We start from the raw sequence: 16,776 nt of genomic DNA on the forward strand, positions 1-16,776 counted from the left end.
GTCAGTGGCTTTCAAAGCCGGGAGTAGAACCTACAGTTCCCAGGGTTCTTAGCAGGGGCCCTCGCCATAACCCCTGGCACAGAGGTTAGTGTCATTAGTGATTGACAAACCTCCTGGTCTCAGTTCTAGAAAGATTTCTGAAACAGGAAAAGGAAATCCTTTGCTGAGGAGCCCATGAGTAAGATACACTCTTCAACCAGACATGTATGAAGTTCTGGAGTGACTTAAGGAGTTGGTGGCCATTATTTCTCTTTACCTTTAGGACTCCCCAAGGTATTGCTGGTTCTGAAGGATGCATGGGCCAAAGCGTGTTTGTTCTACTACATCTGACGGTGCAGCATTTCAAAGGAAACCAAAGCTGCACTGCTCCAAAATCCAACAAACTGGCCAGGGTAGAAACACACATGCAAGGAGCAAGCCTTCAGGTGTTTGTGTAACACCACCAGGTAACATTTCCCTCTTGAAATTTCAACTTGAGATGCTTCCCAAATGTGCAGCATGAGAAAGATGATTAAAGTGGTTCTTTGAAGATGACTTTTTAATTGCAAAATGATAATATCGCAGCATCTCTGCCTCACTGAGCCTAGGGAAATATTTAGAAAGTGTTCGCGTGTCCTCAGAGAATGGCTGGTACATAATTGCAGATGATTACCACTTCTGCAGGTCATGCTGACAAGATTATCTGCCAGCAGGCTGACAATCAGAAATCTGCTTCTAATCTGGTGGTTCCTCACAGCTGGGAACCTTTTCCTTTATCCCTGGATAGAATGGAAATTAGCGCTGTCTGCCTTCTCTTTTGGCTTTCCTGAACCGTTTATCATATCAAAGCCCATTTGTCTGCGGACCAGCCTAACCCAATTAGGTAAACAGAGTTCTAGGAGGAACCGACAGCTGTTAGCGAGGCAAGTAATCACCAAACACAAAGCTTCATTGTGGCAGCTGCCACTTGAACACAGTTTTCAAAAATATGGCAGCTAAGAGGCAGCTTAAGGAGAGAACCTTCAGGGGGTTGTTTATGGTGCTCGAATTCCCGATTCCTTAATATGATAGAAAAAGCTCGTACATCTGGGCCTGCCCACCTTTCTGAGCCCCCTTCTCCCCTCAGGCCTTCCCTGCCTGCAGGATGCCAGACCCAGTGCTGCAAGGATTCTATGCATAGTTTTGTCTAATCCTCAAAAAAACCCTTTGAGGCAGGTATAACTGTTACCACCGTTTTCCAGAGGAAACTGCAATTCAGAGAGGTTAAGTAATCTGCCCAGGGTCACACAGCTAGAAAGGGACAGAGCTCTCTGAATCGGAACACTCTTCTCTCTCATGTGTCACACTGTCATGGGCCACACACTGTGCTTGAGTCTGGGGATTGATAAGGAAAAAATTACTCAGACCCTTGTTAATATGAGAAGAAAGACTTTATTCAGGACTGTTGCAATAGGGGTCAAGACTATCGCAAGAGGGGAGAAAGGTCAAGCTCAATTCCAAACACGGCAAAGAGAGCTGATTTATAGCCAATAAGCAGAGTGTGGAGGGTCAGTGGGCGGAACATCACTCAGGACGGGGGATCCTTGCTAAACCGACTTTACAATATTCTTGCTGAAGGCAGGTCAAGGCCTATCCATCAAGGACGGGGGATGAACTTGACCAGATATCTAGGGTAGAGGGATCCCCACTAAACTCACTTAGCAGGATACTGATAAAACAGTGCTAGGCAGACCACAGACAGGACAGGCGCCAAGGCTGAGGCTCAGCAGAAGAGAGGGCTCTGAGGAGCCTGACGAAAGTTTGGTCAAGGAGAGAGTTTTTGTCAGGATGCTGAAGTGAACAAACCAGGCAGTTCTTACGCTTAGGGAATGTAGAGTCTAGAGTCAAATAAAGCAACAGTCTTATAGTCTGTGATGTCACAGCTGTCCATAGTGGGCCAGGGCCCTCCCTTGGGTTTTCCTTCCTTTCAGGATGGTAGAAAGTGGAGGTGATGGTGGTGGAGAGGGGAAGGGATGGAGGAGACGTGGCAGCCTGCATGGGACGTGAGTTTCAGGACCTGCCAAACATAATGCATTCACCCCTGGGAGACAGCATGAGGCAGACAGCCCACGGCTGGGTTTTGGTGTCAGCTCCCCATAGCCCTTGGTGTTAAGCCCTTTCTCCCTGGCTGTCTTGTCCTGGATGTGACTTCTCACCCCGAGGTCCCACTGAGATTTGGACAGCATCTTGACTTTGCTCTTTCTGATGGCAGATTAGTTCCAAGAGCAGGGAGACTGGAGAGACCACTTCCTGTTGACGACACTGGATCTTTCCCAGTCCTGCATTCTGGTTCTGGAGAGACACACCCCCCACCCCGAAGGTAGAGAGAGCACACAGACAGCACAGACACTTGCACGTTCGTTCATGCAGCCAACACTTACCGAGCATCTAGCATCTGAAAGGACTTGTGCTATCAAGACATAGATGAATGAGACTTTTTTTTTGCAAGTTCAACAATTAGCACAGCCCACAGTCTGTGTTTAGACATCTGTATAAGAAATCACGATAGAAGGGGAGGCTGGAAAGCCTCATAGGAGAATATAACAACGGCTATCGTTTAGGGAATACTTACTATATGCCCACAATTGTTCCAAGAGTTTCATGCACGTTAACAATACACAACAATCCTAAGAGGTAAATCCTGTTATCAGACTCCTTTTAAAAGGGAGCTCAGGGAGATTATTCTGTCCAAAATCACAAAGAGACAAACTAAGGAAGCCAGGATTGAAACGCAAAGCTGGTACGCACCACATTGTACAATATACTGTAGACGGATTGTACCTTCTAACGCAGTGTTGTGCAAATAGGTGACTTGTGACGGGCACTCAGATCTGGGAAGTTCACTTCCACCTGGGGATTACTGGAGCCTGAAGACTCATTCAGTGTGATCACAAAACGGAAACAGACAATGCCTGAACCTGATAGACACCAGGGAGCCTGAGCCATTACTGGCAGCAGCTGAGTTCTCAAAAACTCTTTGTTGTGCCCGAAAACACTTCTCTTTCCTCCAATGCAACGCTTCTCAGGCCTTATTGTGAAAACACTTCACCAGGGATGCAGACACTGTGAATACGTGGACTACAGTTGGACAAACAAGGCCCTGGAGTGGCAGTTCTCAGAGTGTGGTTCCTGGAGCAGCAGAAGTAGCATCACCTGAGCGCTTGTTGGAAATGCACATTCTCGGGCCCCACCCCCAACAAACTGAATCAGAGACTCTAGGGTGGAGCGCAGCAACCTTTGCTTAACCAGCTCCCCAGGTGAGAGTGATGCACACTGAAATGTGAGAACCATTGCGCCAGACAGCAGTGTACTCTCCTCTGCTCTCCTTCAGTTATGGGTGCGTTTCCGCTGGAGACTGTCTCACTCCACGATGCAGGGTAAAGTCCTGACCCACTTGCTACATGCATGGGAGGAGGAGGGGAGACAGTGCAGAACCCTTCCTGACAAATCCTCTTGCAGCTTCTCAAAGATGGCAAATTGTGTGGCAGCATCCTTAAAACCACAGGCCAGACCCCAGATTCATCTTTATCCAGAGTCATCTTTTGCCTGAGTTACATAAGTGTCAAATATTAACCATAAATATAGATATAGATTTTTTTTGCATATGTAGGCTTTGTACTACTTGATAAATTTGTGGTGAGATACATGCTTGACTCTAAGGAACATTTCCAAGATCTAAATGTAACAAGAACAACATAATAGAAATGAAAACTATTTAATGTGTAGTATTAACAGAAAAACACCTCACTCTGATTAACATGATCTCAGTATTTCTTAGATGGAAGGTTATAATTTCTCAATAAGAGTGCAAGCAAGGTTATTATCACAATTTTATGAGCCCTGATTTTCATTTCAATAGAAATTGAGATGTTCGTTTCCACTGTAATCAAATTTGCCTGTGGATACTAGGATTCTGTACTAGTCAAGACAGAATGGGCTAGGTAGTAACTAACAGAAATTTTCAGCGGTTTGTTTTTCTTGCATGCTCACATTACATGTCCAGCATGGGGAGTGTGTGAGTGTGTGTGTGTCTGTGTGTGCACGTGTGTATGGTGGTATGGTATGGAGGAGAGCTCAGCTCCACCCAGTCACTGAGGACCCCAGGCTAACAGAGCTCAACCATGCTGGGGCAAAGCCACTTCAACCTGTGGCTCCAGGATGCTGGTGCACGGCAGAAACTGGAGACCCAACCGAGCCTTCTTCACTCTGTCAGCTGGATGTGATCACATCACTTCCACTCACGTTTCATTGGCCCAAACAAGCCTCATGACTCTCCCTACCACAAGGGAAGCTGGGAAGGGTAGTCTTCTATCTGAGCAGGAGGAAAAGAAAATTAGAAATTGATGAACAATAGTAATGTCTTCACATGCAGCTGAAATATGTTGCATTTGAATCCTCATAAGCATAATGCGGTATACAAATGGGACAATCAACTTAATAAGATCTCTCTAAATCAGCATGGATGACACTGCCATTTATGAAGAATTTAGTATGTGCCAAGCACTGACTATTCTGTTTCACATACACTATCTCAATTGGTGCTAAAATAGCGTATGAGGTGGTCTCGTTGTCTAGCCAGTGTAAACTTCTAGGTAATCTGAGGCAAGATCTGAACCCAGTTCCATCTGACTCCAGAGCACTCAGACCCAACCCATGTGCCGTACTCCTGGGTAACAATGCCAGTCTCCTCTCATTTCTTCAAAGCTCCCTCTGGTTACATATTGCCTTTCTACAGACTGCGTAGTTATGTAAATCAGATCCTACTAGGGATGGACCTCAATCTCTGTAGGGCCTTCTCTAGTGTAGTGGACTGAGTCCAGGACTCCAGCCAGTTAGGACTTTGTAAGGTCAGATCCCTGAAAACATCATTAGTTGCACACACACACACACACACACACACACACAATGCCCTCACCCCTCAGGGGTTAGCACAGACTCAAAATGTAGAAACTGATCCACTCTCCCTTTCTCTTCTGTCCTAGTGAGAAAGATGGGGGCCCTGGTCCTCCCCCACAGCTAGCAAAGCCCATGGTCTGTGGATACACTGCAAGGAAAGGCAAGTTAGAAACATTTAGTGGGACATAGACATGAAATGAAAAAGAGAAGAGGCTTCTTGTTTCCTTCTCTTTGCTACCCGGAAGTTCAAAGATAAACTTAAGCGCAGCCAACATCTTGCCACCTTGCCCTCAGCTTCTGGTACAATTTCCTCCTCTTTCTCATTTATACGATTCATGTTCTCCAGTCATTTTTAGTTTTAATATCAGGCAAACCTTACCTTAAACCATTTTTTAATAGGCAGAATAGACATTACAAATAAAGGATGTCTGAGGGCATATGTATACTCATATGTATGTATATATTAAGTAGCAATCAAATGGACACTTGCAAAAATATAAAAACCATGTCCAAGAAGGAGCAGAATGTCCTAGAGTGAATGTCGACATTGGAGTGCAATGGTTTTTATTCAAATCCTAGCTCCATCTACACCTGCTCTCTGATGCTCAGTTGTTGATCCGCTCTCTGCCTCAACACGCTCATGTGCAAAAGGAAAGAAGAGCATCGCCACCTCAGGGCGGGGCTAAGACGATTGGTTAAGACGATTGGTTAAGCCCATCCATGTAAAGCAATGAACACAATTTCCTACAACACCTCCCACATGGATCCGTAAGCATAAGTGGTGGTTGTTGATGACAACATTGCTACGATTCCCATCATTCAGTCAGAGTCAGGTATATAAAACTCATGTAACGTTGGCAGGGGGTTAGGGAAGGGAAGCTAGCCATTCTGGTGCTGTGTGGTGGAGGAGGATGCTATGGGGAATACAGCTATACCTATGTTACACAGGAGGCACTTTTTAATCTTGATACAAGGTCAAAGGAGAACTCATTATGGAAACTACGCACATCTCATCTCCCATGAGGCTACACAAATTAGCCTCATTAGCTGCCCAGCATCTATTTAGGGAACAAAATGTTATGTTTAACTATGAAGAAAGACAAGCCTTAAAAGAAACATGCTCTGCTTTTTATCCCTGCTTCTAAAGCACGTCTGTATCTAAATGACGAAACAGAAAGGAAATACAGTCTGACACCCAATGCCCTTTCCCGGAAAGATGACTCATCTCCTCAACGAATGTCCTGCTGAGACATGTTTATAAGGATGGTATCTTTTAGAGCCTCTGGTTGTGCATGTTTTATGCTATGTATTTGCTTCTATGCAGGTAAGTTGAAGCAAGTTCATTTTAAATGCACAACCTTATAAAAATTTATAAAAGTAGGGCCGGCCCGGTGGTGCAGAGGTTAAGTGCGCATGTTCCGCTCCTTGGTGGCCCAGGCTTTGCCAGTTTGGATCCCGGGTGCGGACATGGCACCACTTGGCACGCCATGCTGTGGGAGACGTCCCACATATAAAGTAGAGGAAGATGGACACGGATGTTAGCTCAGGGCCAGGCTTCCTCAGCAAAAAGAGGAGGACTGGCAGTAGTTAGCTCAGGGCTAATCTTCCTCAAAAGAAAAAAAAAATTTATAAAAATAGATACTATGCATATACCATGTGTGTGTCTATATCAATGGATATGTTGTGCACTAGTAACCTCGCCAGAATTCCAGAAAATAGAGTGACTCACAACCCACCCTTCCTCTTCCTTAGTAGAGAACTCAGAACTCTGTAGAAATACGGAGGTGCCCCCAACATTTGGCCCCTCTTAGACAGCTCCCTCCTCTCCCTCCACACACTGGCCTCAGCCTATCCTTGAAGTGTCATCTCCCACTCTTGGGTCCCCACCTTTCTTCAATCAAAGCCAGCTTCTCAGGACTCCCCAAGTGCTTTTATTTTTCCGTGCCTCTCCTACCTTCTAAAATGAACATCACCTTCACTCTAGCCCATCAAAATTCTTCCTCTCCTTCAAAGCCCAGTTGAAATGTTTTTTCATATCTATGTTCAGTCAAAAAATATGTATTGATTACCTGGGTGCTGAAACCACAGTGGTGGGAAAAAGATGCATTGCTCCCGCTCGCCTGGAGCTTAGATTTTAGCGGGGAGAGGCAGAGAATTAAAGAAAACTAAACAAGTGTTATATCATCTAGTGATGGGTGCTACAAAGAAAAATAAGGCAGGTTAAGGGAATAAGGAATGGCAGCATTTTGGATACTATTTTGGGCAGTCTCAGGCTTCTCCATGAGATTTTCCTTTATGCCCAGGAAGAAAATCCTCTTACATACATGCCATCGTTCTAATGCTGCACCACCCAAAGGGCCTTGAAGAAAACACCAGTGCAGATCAATGTCAGTGGGGATTATGGGGGGCATAAAGAATTCTGTGGCCAAGGACATCAGAGGAAAGTTGGGTGGAACAAAGTTTGGAAGCTTTACCATGCGAATACAGATTATCTATCTGCAAGAGGAGGAATTGAATGCAGCCTTCCCCAAACATATTTGACCACAGCACCCTCCTACAGGCACTTCACAGGCCCAATGTTGCTTGCAACACACCTTGGGGAATACTGTGTTTCCCCTTCCGTAATATTAACTCTTTAAAGACAGGTATACGATCTGATCATTGTGTCCAATGCATAACTCAACACAGCTCATGCCAGGTAGTAGTGCAGTTGTTGCTACCAGCTTACTGTTTTGGGTAAACATGAAGACCTGTTTCAAACCCCTCACTGATGTGGTAGGAGGTGACACAGGAGTGGGTGCCTGCTGGGGGGAATGTGAACTTACATTTTCTTTTTGTAACAGAAAAGAATTAATGATGCTTCCTTCCAGGCTTCATCTCCCAAAAATACCCCAGGAAGAAACTTCTAAGAATTTTCCCAAAAGCATGGGAAGATACGGTACCTTTTGTGGAAGACTTGAGCCTGTATTTCCAAGGTTGTGAGATGGAAGAAAACTTAGAAACTATAACCCTTAGACTGTGCTGATATGGGAGCCACTAGCCACACGTGGCTACTTAAATTACCTAAAAGTAAATAAATAGAACTTAAAATTTAGTACCTCAGTCACCTTAGCCACATTTCAAGCGCTCAATAGCCACATTAGTGGCAACTGTATTAAAGAGCATCGATATAGAGTTCTTCCACGATTGCAGAAAGGTCTACTGGACAGGGCTGCTAGAAGTATAATCCTCCATCACCGGATTCTTGAAATTACTCCACAATAGTGCATGCTCTTTTCTGGCTTCCACTGAAGACCTCAAGCAATGACCAGAGCTTCCCTCCCCAAGAAGACCATTGTGCAGCCCGTTTAAGACAGCTAGCCATAGGATAAACATGAACCAGAGGCTAACAGCAGATGGACGGCATCTTTCACAAAGGTCTGTCTCTCTGCCCACCTGGTAGGGTCTATTATTCCAGATACACCAAGAGAGGCTGCTTGCCAGAGTGTAATTCCCATGAGCAGAGCCCAGTTTGCATAGTTCTCCCAGAGGTGTAAAGAATGGGTTGGAGAAGGCCTCAAGCTAGGTGACTGGTGGAGTCTGGATTTGGGCAGGGGTATGAGTTTCCATCTCCCCTCACCAACCTGTAAAAGCGAGAGTTCAACCAGGGTTGAGCTGTGAGTTCCTGGTGGGCAGACCCAAGGCCAAGGTGAGGATGCAGAGGGTGAGTTCCCTGTGGAACAGAGACTGTGTTTCTTCCACAGACACTGAGCTTCCCACATGCACTGGAAAATCTTAAGCCAATTTCACAACTAATTCACGAGCTAATTGAGACCAGACTGCTCCTCATTGTGTGGCATAGTCACGCCATTATGTGCATCCTAGGCCGAGCCTTCATTTAGATTACAAATTTCCCAGCGCAGTTGTTACTGGTAATTAAACCTACTTGATTGTTCCATTACACAAAGATTACATGACAGTAAAGGAATCAAACATAACTAATCTTTATCTCATTTCTAAAGGTGCAGGGAAATGAGAACCAACAATGGTATAAAATATGTGAATGACGCGCGCCCATCAATTTCTGTCAGTTTTTGGCAGGCCTGGCTCATGGAAACTCTGAGATTTAAGGCATCTTAATATGCAAGCATATATCTGTTTTATTACTGCACAATGAAAATTAAACATGGATGAAAAATCACATTTGCAATGCTCGGAAATAAATTCCCAGCTATTTACATTTTTGTAATCCAAGGCAATTCTAGAAGCATTTTCCCTATCATCTCTATCTAACCTTTAGTTCCCAGTCCACACCCGCTACTAGAAATCAAGGGCTGTTCCAGGTCATTGACTTCTTGGCTCAAGTGCCTATCCAGACTTCTTGGGCTGATTTCTATTCTTTTCTTTTCTTTTTTCAAATTTAAGTTCTGTTTCTTTCTCTTTCCAAGTGTAGATTTACATCAGAATCACCCAAGGGTCCAGTTGCAAGTGGAGATGATTGGGCCGCACCTGAGTCAGTCTCCCTGAGGCTGCAGCCCAAAAACCTACACGTTTAATCAGCCCCCAAGAGATTCCTATGCAGACTAAAGTCACTCACTGCCATATTTGACACCAAACCCTCAAGAGAAAGGACCAACTGTCGTGTGTCTGCATATCTCCAACATCCAGCTTGATGCCTAACCAAGAATGGGCACTCACCTGGAGAATGTGCTGAACCAAAGTCACAAGCTCCTTCCTTTTTAATGGGTCTTTTTAAAACAACAAGGACCACAGTGTGTAGGGATCTGTCACTCTGGCCCATTTTCTACAAAACAATCCATTCAGCCTCCCTGGAGCCTCTCCTGAGAGGGACCTGCCTGAATTGCCAGCTCTCAAGGCCAGAAAGAAAGATTGTTCCAGTGCTACCAAGGATGACGCCTCCTGGCACTGGTGGCCACCATCTGCCCTTCCCTTGCCACACGTCACCAAGTGTTAGAAGGAAGTGGACTATCTTCTCAACATCAAATGTCTCCCTTTGGAGCACTGAAACCAGTGTCTTCAACCTTTACAGTAGAATCCCCTAGAAACTTGCCCAGAAATACATGTTCCTGGGTATTTCCACTCTGAGACAGTTACCTGCAGGGAGGGACTTGGGGCACTGAGTTGTCCACGCTGCAACCTTGCTCCTGGGTGATTTTGATGCTGAGGACCCTGACCCATCTCTAGAGAAATTCCTGTTTAAACCTAGTCCTCAAAGAACTCCCTCAATCTCCTCTCCTTAAAAGGAGGGAAGGCTGGGGCCAGCCGGTGGCGCAGCTGTTAAGTGCACATGTTCTGCTTCGGTGGCCTGGGGTCCGCAGGTTCGGATCCCAGGTGTGGACATGGCACCCCGCTTGGCAAGCCATGCTGTGGTAGGCATCCCACATATAAAGTAGAGGAAGATGGGCACGGATGTTAGCTCAGGGCCAGTCTTCCTCAGCAAAAAGAGGAGGATTGGCAGCAGATGTTAGCTCAGGGCTGATCTTCCTCAAAAAAAAAAAAAAAAAAAAGGTGGGGGTGGGAAAGGCTATGCCTCCTTAATTCTCCCTGATTTAAAGGGGTTGGGAGTTGATGGAGCATGGGGCGGGGAGTTCGCAGGGTGCAAGATGGGGGGAAGGGTCTGCTTTTCAAATGGCCAACTCAGCAACTGTAACCACCCTACTCTGATGGATATGTGAGACTTAACCTGAAAGCCCTCCCCTGAGACCTCCCGCCAAAAGTTAGAGACCCTTCTGCAAACTGAGGAAGGAATGGACAAAACTCACATTCCTTGAGCATCATTTTCTTAGGAAAATAATGCGAAGTGCTAAGTGTTCCCTATTACCTTAACCATCTCTTCACAGCCTACCTAGACCCACTGCCTAATCCCAGGCAGAATTAATTGCTTGCCTGCTGCTCCTCTCTTCCCAGAGCACTCAGTCCCTTTCCAGGGGTAGAGCACTTATCCAGCATTAAAGCTAATTGTTTGTTGTAGGTCTTTTCCCCAGACATCCTCTGCTCCAGAAGGCTGGTTGGTATTTCCTTTATCTCTGCACCACCCAGGCCTGGCTGTGAGGCTCTGCTCAAATAAAGGTTCCAGGTGGGTGGACTGCAGATAAGGTCCACCCTGACCCCCGGGGTTTTGCTTCTTGGAGAGAACTGCACACAGAGGTGTCCTCTTTGTAGGCTGGCCCGAACCTTTTTATAGCCTTGCTTCTCTTGAACATATTTTCCAGAATTATGTCACTACCAACAAATCTGTGTGCAAAAGCTACAGAGACAAGTCAATTCCACCAAAAGACATTGCCCATTAGCCTTGAAGCCTGGCTTGTTTTGCAGCTGTGGAGATACATACATACACACACACACACACACGTATATATAATCTTATTATGATGCATTTCACCTTGTGATGTTCTCTGCGCTATGGCTTCCAGTCTTTCAAAAGCCAGGAAAACCAAGTATTTTTATAATGGTATTTTTGATCTCGAAAGAAGATGCCATGCATGTAGTCTTGGTACACAGCAAAGCATCTCGAGGCTGATTTTACATCAAGGCTGCCCCTGCTACATTCTGACTTCCTGATGTCAGGAGTATGGGGATTTTAGAGATGATTTAAAGCACTTTTTTTCTGGTTCCTTGAGCCCAGACTTTTGGAAGAGGCCCTGACTGACTTCACTCTCTCCCCTCTTCCCATCCATCTCCCACCCTGATTCCACAGAGCTTTTCCAGAAAACCCAGATCTGTTATTCCTTTCCCTTCAGGAGGAAGGTCAACCTCCATCTTGCTGAGGCTTCCAAAGCCTTTTCATCTGTTCCCAAGGCTCTACTTGGCAAAAATGCCCTTTTTGTTCCCGCTATGCTGCGCTACCTGCCCCTTCAAACAAGACTCTTCACCCAAGGCTGCCCTCGGCTATTCCCTCTGCCCGGAATGCTGTCTCCCCCACTTTGGCCTCTTGAAATCCCACCTATCCCTCAAAACCTACCAGAGGCCTAGCTGCAGCTCAATGGATGGGATCAAAACCTGGCTCCACCATTTATCTGCAGTGTGACCATGGGCAAGGCATGTGACCACTCCGAGCTTCAGTTTGCTCATCTTCAAACTGAGGATTCAATCAAAGGATGTCTGAAAGAAGAGAAAACAAAAGCCCCAGATAGGAATTTTCAGCCACCAACTTGATCCTCTGAGCCATTCTCCCTTCCTTTCTCGTATAGAGCTGAGAACACACTGCATTACTAGCGCAGAGAGTCATGATAATTACCACCCCCAATAGACCAAGAGGCCTTAGAGGTCAAGGGGCCACATCGTAGACATGCCTAGCACACAATAAGTATGCAATCGATATTGGATGAGGGGTTAATTTATCTCTTTCTCATTCATAAACAGATCCACATAATTCATAGGTCAGTTGCTTCTGAGAGGTGATGTCAAAATAAATGAACTCAAAGGTCTGAACAATTGAAGCTTGAACCCTAGCTGTGTGACCCTAAGCAAGACATTTTTAATTTCCTAATCTGGAAAGTGAGGATGGTAATACCTCCACGGAAATAACCATACTTTATGAGGTTGCTTAATGGATTAAGTACACTAAGGTGGGTGAGAAGATCTTGGGAACTGTGGCCCAACTGTCCCACAACCCAGGGCCACACTGTGATTTTCCTAGGCCCTAAGCAATTTGGTTTTATGTACCTCTTCCTCCATAAAATAATAATAATAAAATGAATTATATTTTATGACTACATTAGTATAAAGATGAATATAATCCAGGTTGGATTCATTATTATATATTGCTTATTATTATATTTGTTTTCTTCTGATTTTAAAAGAAATTAAAATTAAAACATTTTCACGGGCCCCTAAAATTATTATGGGCCCCAGGCATCGCATCTCCTGTGCGGATAGAGACCTCAGCCTGGCCTTAAGTTTCTGAAGTCTGACTTCTTAAGTGTCAGCTCAAACCAGGCTCCCTGTCCCTCGTTCTTCTCCAGCCACTTCTGGTGTCTTTGCACATCATGGAGTCTGCACAGACTTGTCCTTCTTCTTGGAACTCTCTCCTCCGCCCTTTTCCCTTATTTACTTTCCACACATACCTTATAGCAAACACTCCCGGAGCATTACCCTCTGCTGGGCCTCACCCTCAGTTTCTGATCCAGCAGCTTTGGGGTGGCACCTAAGCGTCTACGTTTTTAACAGCACCCAGGGGATGCTGATGCAGCTGGTCCCAGGACCACGCTTGGAGAACAGCTGCTTTCCAGAACGGCTCCGTTTCCATTCTCTCTGGTAAGCCTTCTCGGATCCGTTCCCTCCCGTTTCTCTCACATGCTCTCCAAGGACTAAAGGCCTCTGCTGTATCTACCGGACTTTTTGATTCATATGTCTCTCTCTCCCATTTGACCGTAAGCTCCACGTGTCTTTTCGCTCGCTGGGATCTGCACCCAGCACATAGTTGGTGCTCTGTAAACATGCGTTGACTGCTGTTCAGAAAAGCTGAACCAACTTAACCTCCTAGCAGCAGTGAATGCGAGGGGCAGAATCCTATCAACTCACCAGCACTGCGTTTCATTTTCTTTTTCCTTTTTTACAGCTGTCAATCTCAGAACTCCTCACACGGCTCTTGCTCTTGAGGAACAGCGAGGAGCTAGACAGAAACTCCCTTCACATCCCAGAAGGCCCAGCCCTAAGCCCCGCCCCTATCCCTCTCCCCGCCCCTCTCCCCGCCCCATCCCCGTCTACGGCCCTACGGCCCTAGGCCCCGCCCCGCTTCCTACCTTCAGCCCCGCCCCTATCCCCGCCTCAGGCCACGCCCACGCCACGGGCCCGCCTCTCTCCTCGGCCTAGGGCCAGCGCTGCTCTGCGCATGCCCATCCGGCCGAGACGCCTTCGTGGAGTGTCCTGCAGGATACAAACTTTCCCCTGGACGATGTCGCCACCCTCTCCTCCCCGGGATCGAGTCAGGTAAAGCCTCCTCGGCCCCTGGTACCTCGAACCCGGCCTCGCCCGGCCCTGATCGCGGGCCGCGGGTCGCCGGGGATCTTTGGCTGGGTCTGTTTTTGCCGAGCCCGCGCTCGGTGCACTCGCCTCCCTGGCCGCGCGCGGGTCCCGGGGACTTTTCACCTTCTCTGGCCAAAGACAGAGCCGGGCTTTGGCCACTGTGGGTTCACATACCCTTCTCCAAGGTCAGAGCGCTCCCCCCTGCCCAGTCGGCTTCCCTCTTCCGCTCCCCGGGTCTCCAAGTTCGACCTCAGAAACCCTGAGCCGTCCCCAGGCAGCTCTGGGGCGGGACCCCCAGTGCTCCTTCCAGTCGTGACCTCCGGTCTCTCAGTTACATAACTTCTCTGAGCCTGGGCGGGACCAGGTTCTCGCCTGTCCTGGCCCTCGTGAGGATAAAGAGAGAAAAGCGTTGAAAGAATGTGGGATGAGCCTGCTCAGAATGAGGTGGCTCCTACTGTTGGTGGTGTTTTTATGGGGATGACTCCAAGGAACGGCCCCTAATGTGGACTGACACGTTTTTGCAGACTCTTGCTTTTGCTGGTCCCTGTGGTCAGTTCTGGGGCCCTCTTAAAAGCCACACTCAAAGGAGTGCACACTCCCAGTGGGCCAGTTTCCTTTTCTGTACTCGGCCATGTGTGCGTGGGATGCACCCTGGAAACCCTCCCCCCAGCATTGTTTGATTCTTTTCAGGCCTTTGGTCGTTTTTGCAATCGACTGCTGTTACCCAACCAGGTTTAGTGAGCAACCTGCCATGAAGAAAGAGGCAAGAATTAGCAAACACCTCCTGACAAACAACTGCCCATCAAATGATGGAGAGGTTTATGACAGTAGTTACCATTCATTGGGCGCTAGTTGAGTTCCAGCCACGGTGTATGAACTATGTCGTTAAATCTTCACAAATATATTCAAGGATGTCTCAGAGGAGGAATGCCAGCCTCAGAGAGGTCGCTCTAAACACTTTAAAACCAGTTCTGGCTGACTTAAACATATGATTTTGCCCACTGTGCAAAACTGCCTTTCCTATGGAAAAATTAAAACCAAATTGTTAGTTTCTAGAGCTGCCACAGCAAAGTGCCACAAACTGGATAGCTTAAACAACAGAAATTTATTCTCCCACAGTTCTGAAGCCTAGAAGTCTGAAATCAGGGTGACGCCTGGGCCACACTCTCAGAAGGCTCTAGAGGAGGAGCCTTCCCTGCCTGTTGCAGCTTCTGCAGGCTTCTCGTGTTCTTTGGTTTGTGGCAGCATCACTCTGATTTCTGCCTCCATCTTCACATGGCCTTCTTCCCTGTGTGTGTGTCTCTCTGTGTCTTCTCTTCTTATAAGGATACCAGTCATTGGGTTTAGGGCCCACCCTGAATCCAGGATGATTTCACGTCAAGATCCGTACCTATATCTGCAAAGATCCTATTTCCAAAAACAGTTGCCTTCTGAGGTTCTGGGTGGACATGAATTTTGGGGGGCAAGGGGGAGTTACTATTTAATAAGCAACAAAATACATCCATCAAAAGGACCAAAACAAACTCATACTTATAGATTCAGGGCACCAATTGTGGTTATAAATCCAAATACTTGCATATTATCAGGGAATGGTTCTCAAAGGGTGTTCCCCTGGTCCACAGCATCAGCGTCACCATTCCTTGGGAGTTTCATGTAAATGCTGACTCCCAGACCCTACCCCAAACTTACTGAGTCACAATTTGGGGGTAGGCCCAGCAATCTGTGTTGTAACAATCCTCTAGGTGATTCTTTTGCTGCTAAAGTTTGGGAAGCACTGTTATAAGGCGATTGAAGACATAGGGTTTGATAACGTGACCTAAGGGGCAGGTTATGACAAAGTCCTTAACTTGACAATGATCTGTCCTTACGGTGATTTATGCAGCAAACCTGTCTTACCTGAATATAAGTATAGATTTCAACATTTATTACTGCATTGTTGAAAGAATATTCTGCCATAATTTAAGTTTAATTTAGGTTTCAAAGTGAACTCATGTACTAACTGTGTGCTCAGTAGTTTTTTTTTTTTTTGCCTCATTTTATCTTGTCAACAGTCATGAGATTTGGGTGTTATTATTTTTGCCATGTTATTGAAAAGTACACTAAGACTCAGAAATGGTAAGCCCCAAGCCACACAACGAAGCAGAAACATAGGCAGGACTGGGAGCTCTGTATCATAACCCTGGTTACTAAAATGTCTGGTTTGTTTCCATTTTAGAAACAGTTTGATAGATGATGCTAAGACCCGCTTAAAAAAGCATGATGTTGGAACCAAACATTCTCACTTGTCGCCTACCAAATACTCCATCCTTTTACCATTGGTGGCAAAAGAAGGAAAACTCCATCTGTTGTTCACCCTCCGATCAGAGAAGGTAGGTGACAAAAAGGCACCTGCCATTAAAGTCTCAGGACATTTGAAAACCCCCTGAAATTTTGTCGCTTTCAGAGCAGGGTTTCTTATCCTTGGTGCTGTGGCATTTGGACTGGATAATTCTTTGTCACGGGAGCTGTTCTGTGCACTGTGAGATGTTGAGCATCATCCCTGGCCTCCTCTGTCCACTAGATACTACACACACACACAGCCTTTTGTGACAACCACAAATGCCTCCACATTATCTACTGTCCTGGCAGAGAGAGGGAGCAAAATTGCCCACACCAAAAGCCTCTGTTTTAGACAAATCCCACCCCAGGTATAATGTGAAAATTCTAGAGCACAGAAATTACCAGCCTGGGCCCTGAAGCTGGCTCTCCATGTTTGAATGCAGGCTCTCTCCTGGCCACCTGTGTTACTTTGTCCTAGTTACTCCCCCTCTCTGTGCTGCAATCTCTTCACTTGCAAAATGAGGACAGAATGTTAGTACCTGCTCCACAGGGCTGCTGTGAGGATTTCACAGGGTA

The 16,776-nt window shown here is 46.4% G+C and overlaps 1 protein-coding gene and 1 long non-coding RNA gene across 24 annotated transcripts in view; one reads left to right on the top strand and one right to left on the bottom strand.

Annotated features, from left to right (window-relative positions):
• Positions 1–1,387: 1,387 nt before the first annotated feature.
• Positions 1,388–14,196, bottom strand: LOC103561920 (uncharacterized). The gene is made up of 4 exons (XR_547571.2): positions 14,056–14,196; positions 13,438–13,528; positions 11,876–12,015; positions 1,388–4,330 (listed from the first exon to the last, which is right to left on the bottom strand). It is a non-coding gene; the product is annotated as an uncharacterized lncRNA (long non-coding RNA).
• NUDT7 (nudix hydrolase 7) overlaps positions 13,698–16,776 on the top strand; it is a 39,163-nt gene continuing 36,084 nt past the window's right edge. For all 23 annotated transcript variants that reach the window (XR_547578.2, XR_011538002.1, XR_011538008.1 and 20 more), the window contains exons 1-2: positions 13,698–13,845; positions 16,097–16,250. Coding sequence is in view for 2 of the 23 variants with exons in the window: in XM_008536768.2 (XP_008534990.1) it covers positions 13,748–13,845; positions 16,097–16,250 (252 nt within the window). In the remaining 21 variants the exon portion in view is untranslated. The remainder of the gene's footprint in view (positions 13,846–16,096; positions 16,251–16,776) is intronic.

This window comes from Equus przewalskii, chromosome 3, assembly GCF_037783145.1.
Source record: "Equus przewalskii isolate Varuska chromosome 3, EquPr2, whole genome shotgun sequence".
In the NCBI taxonomy this organism is placed as follows: Eukaryota; Metazoa; Chordata; class Mammalia; order Perissodactyla; family Equidae; genus Equus; species Equus przewalskii.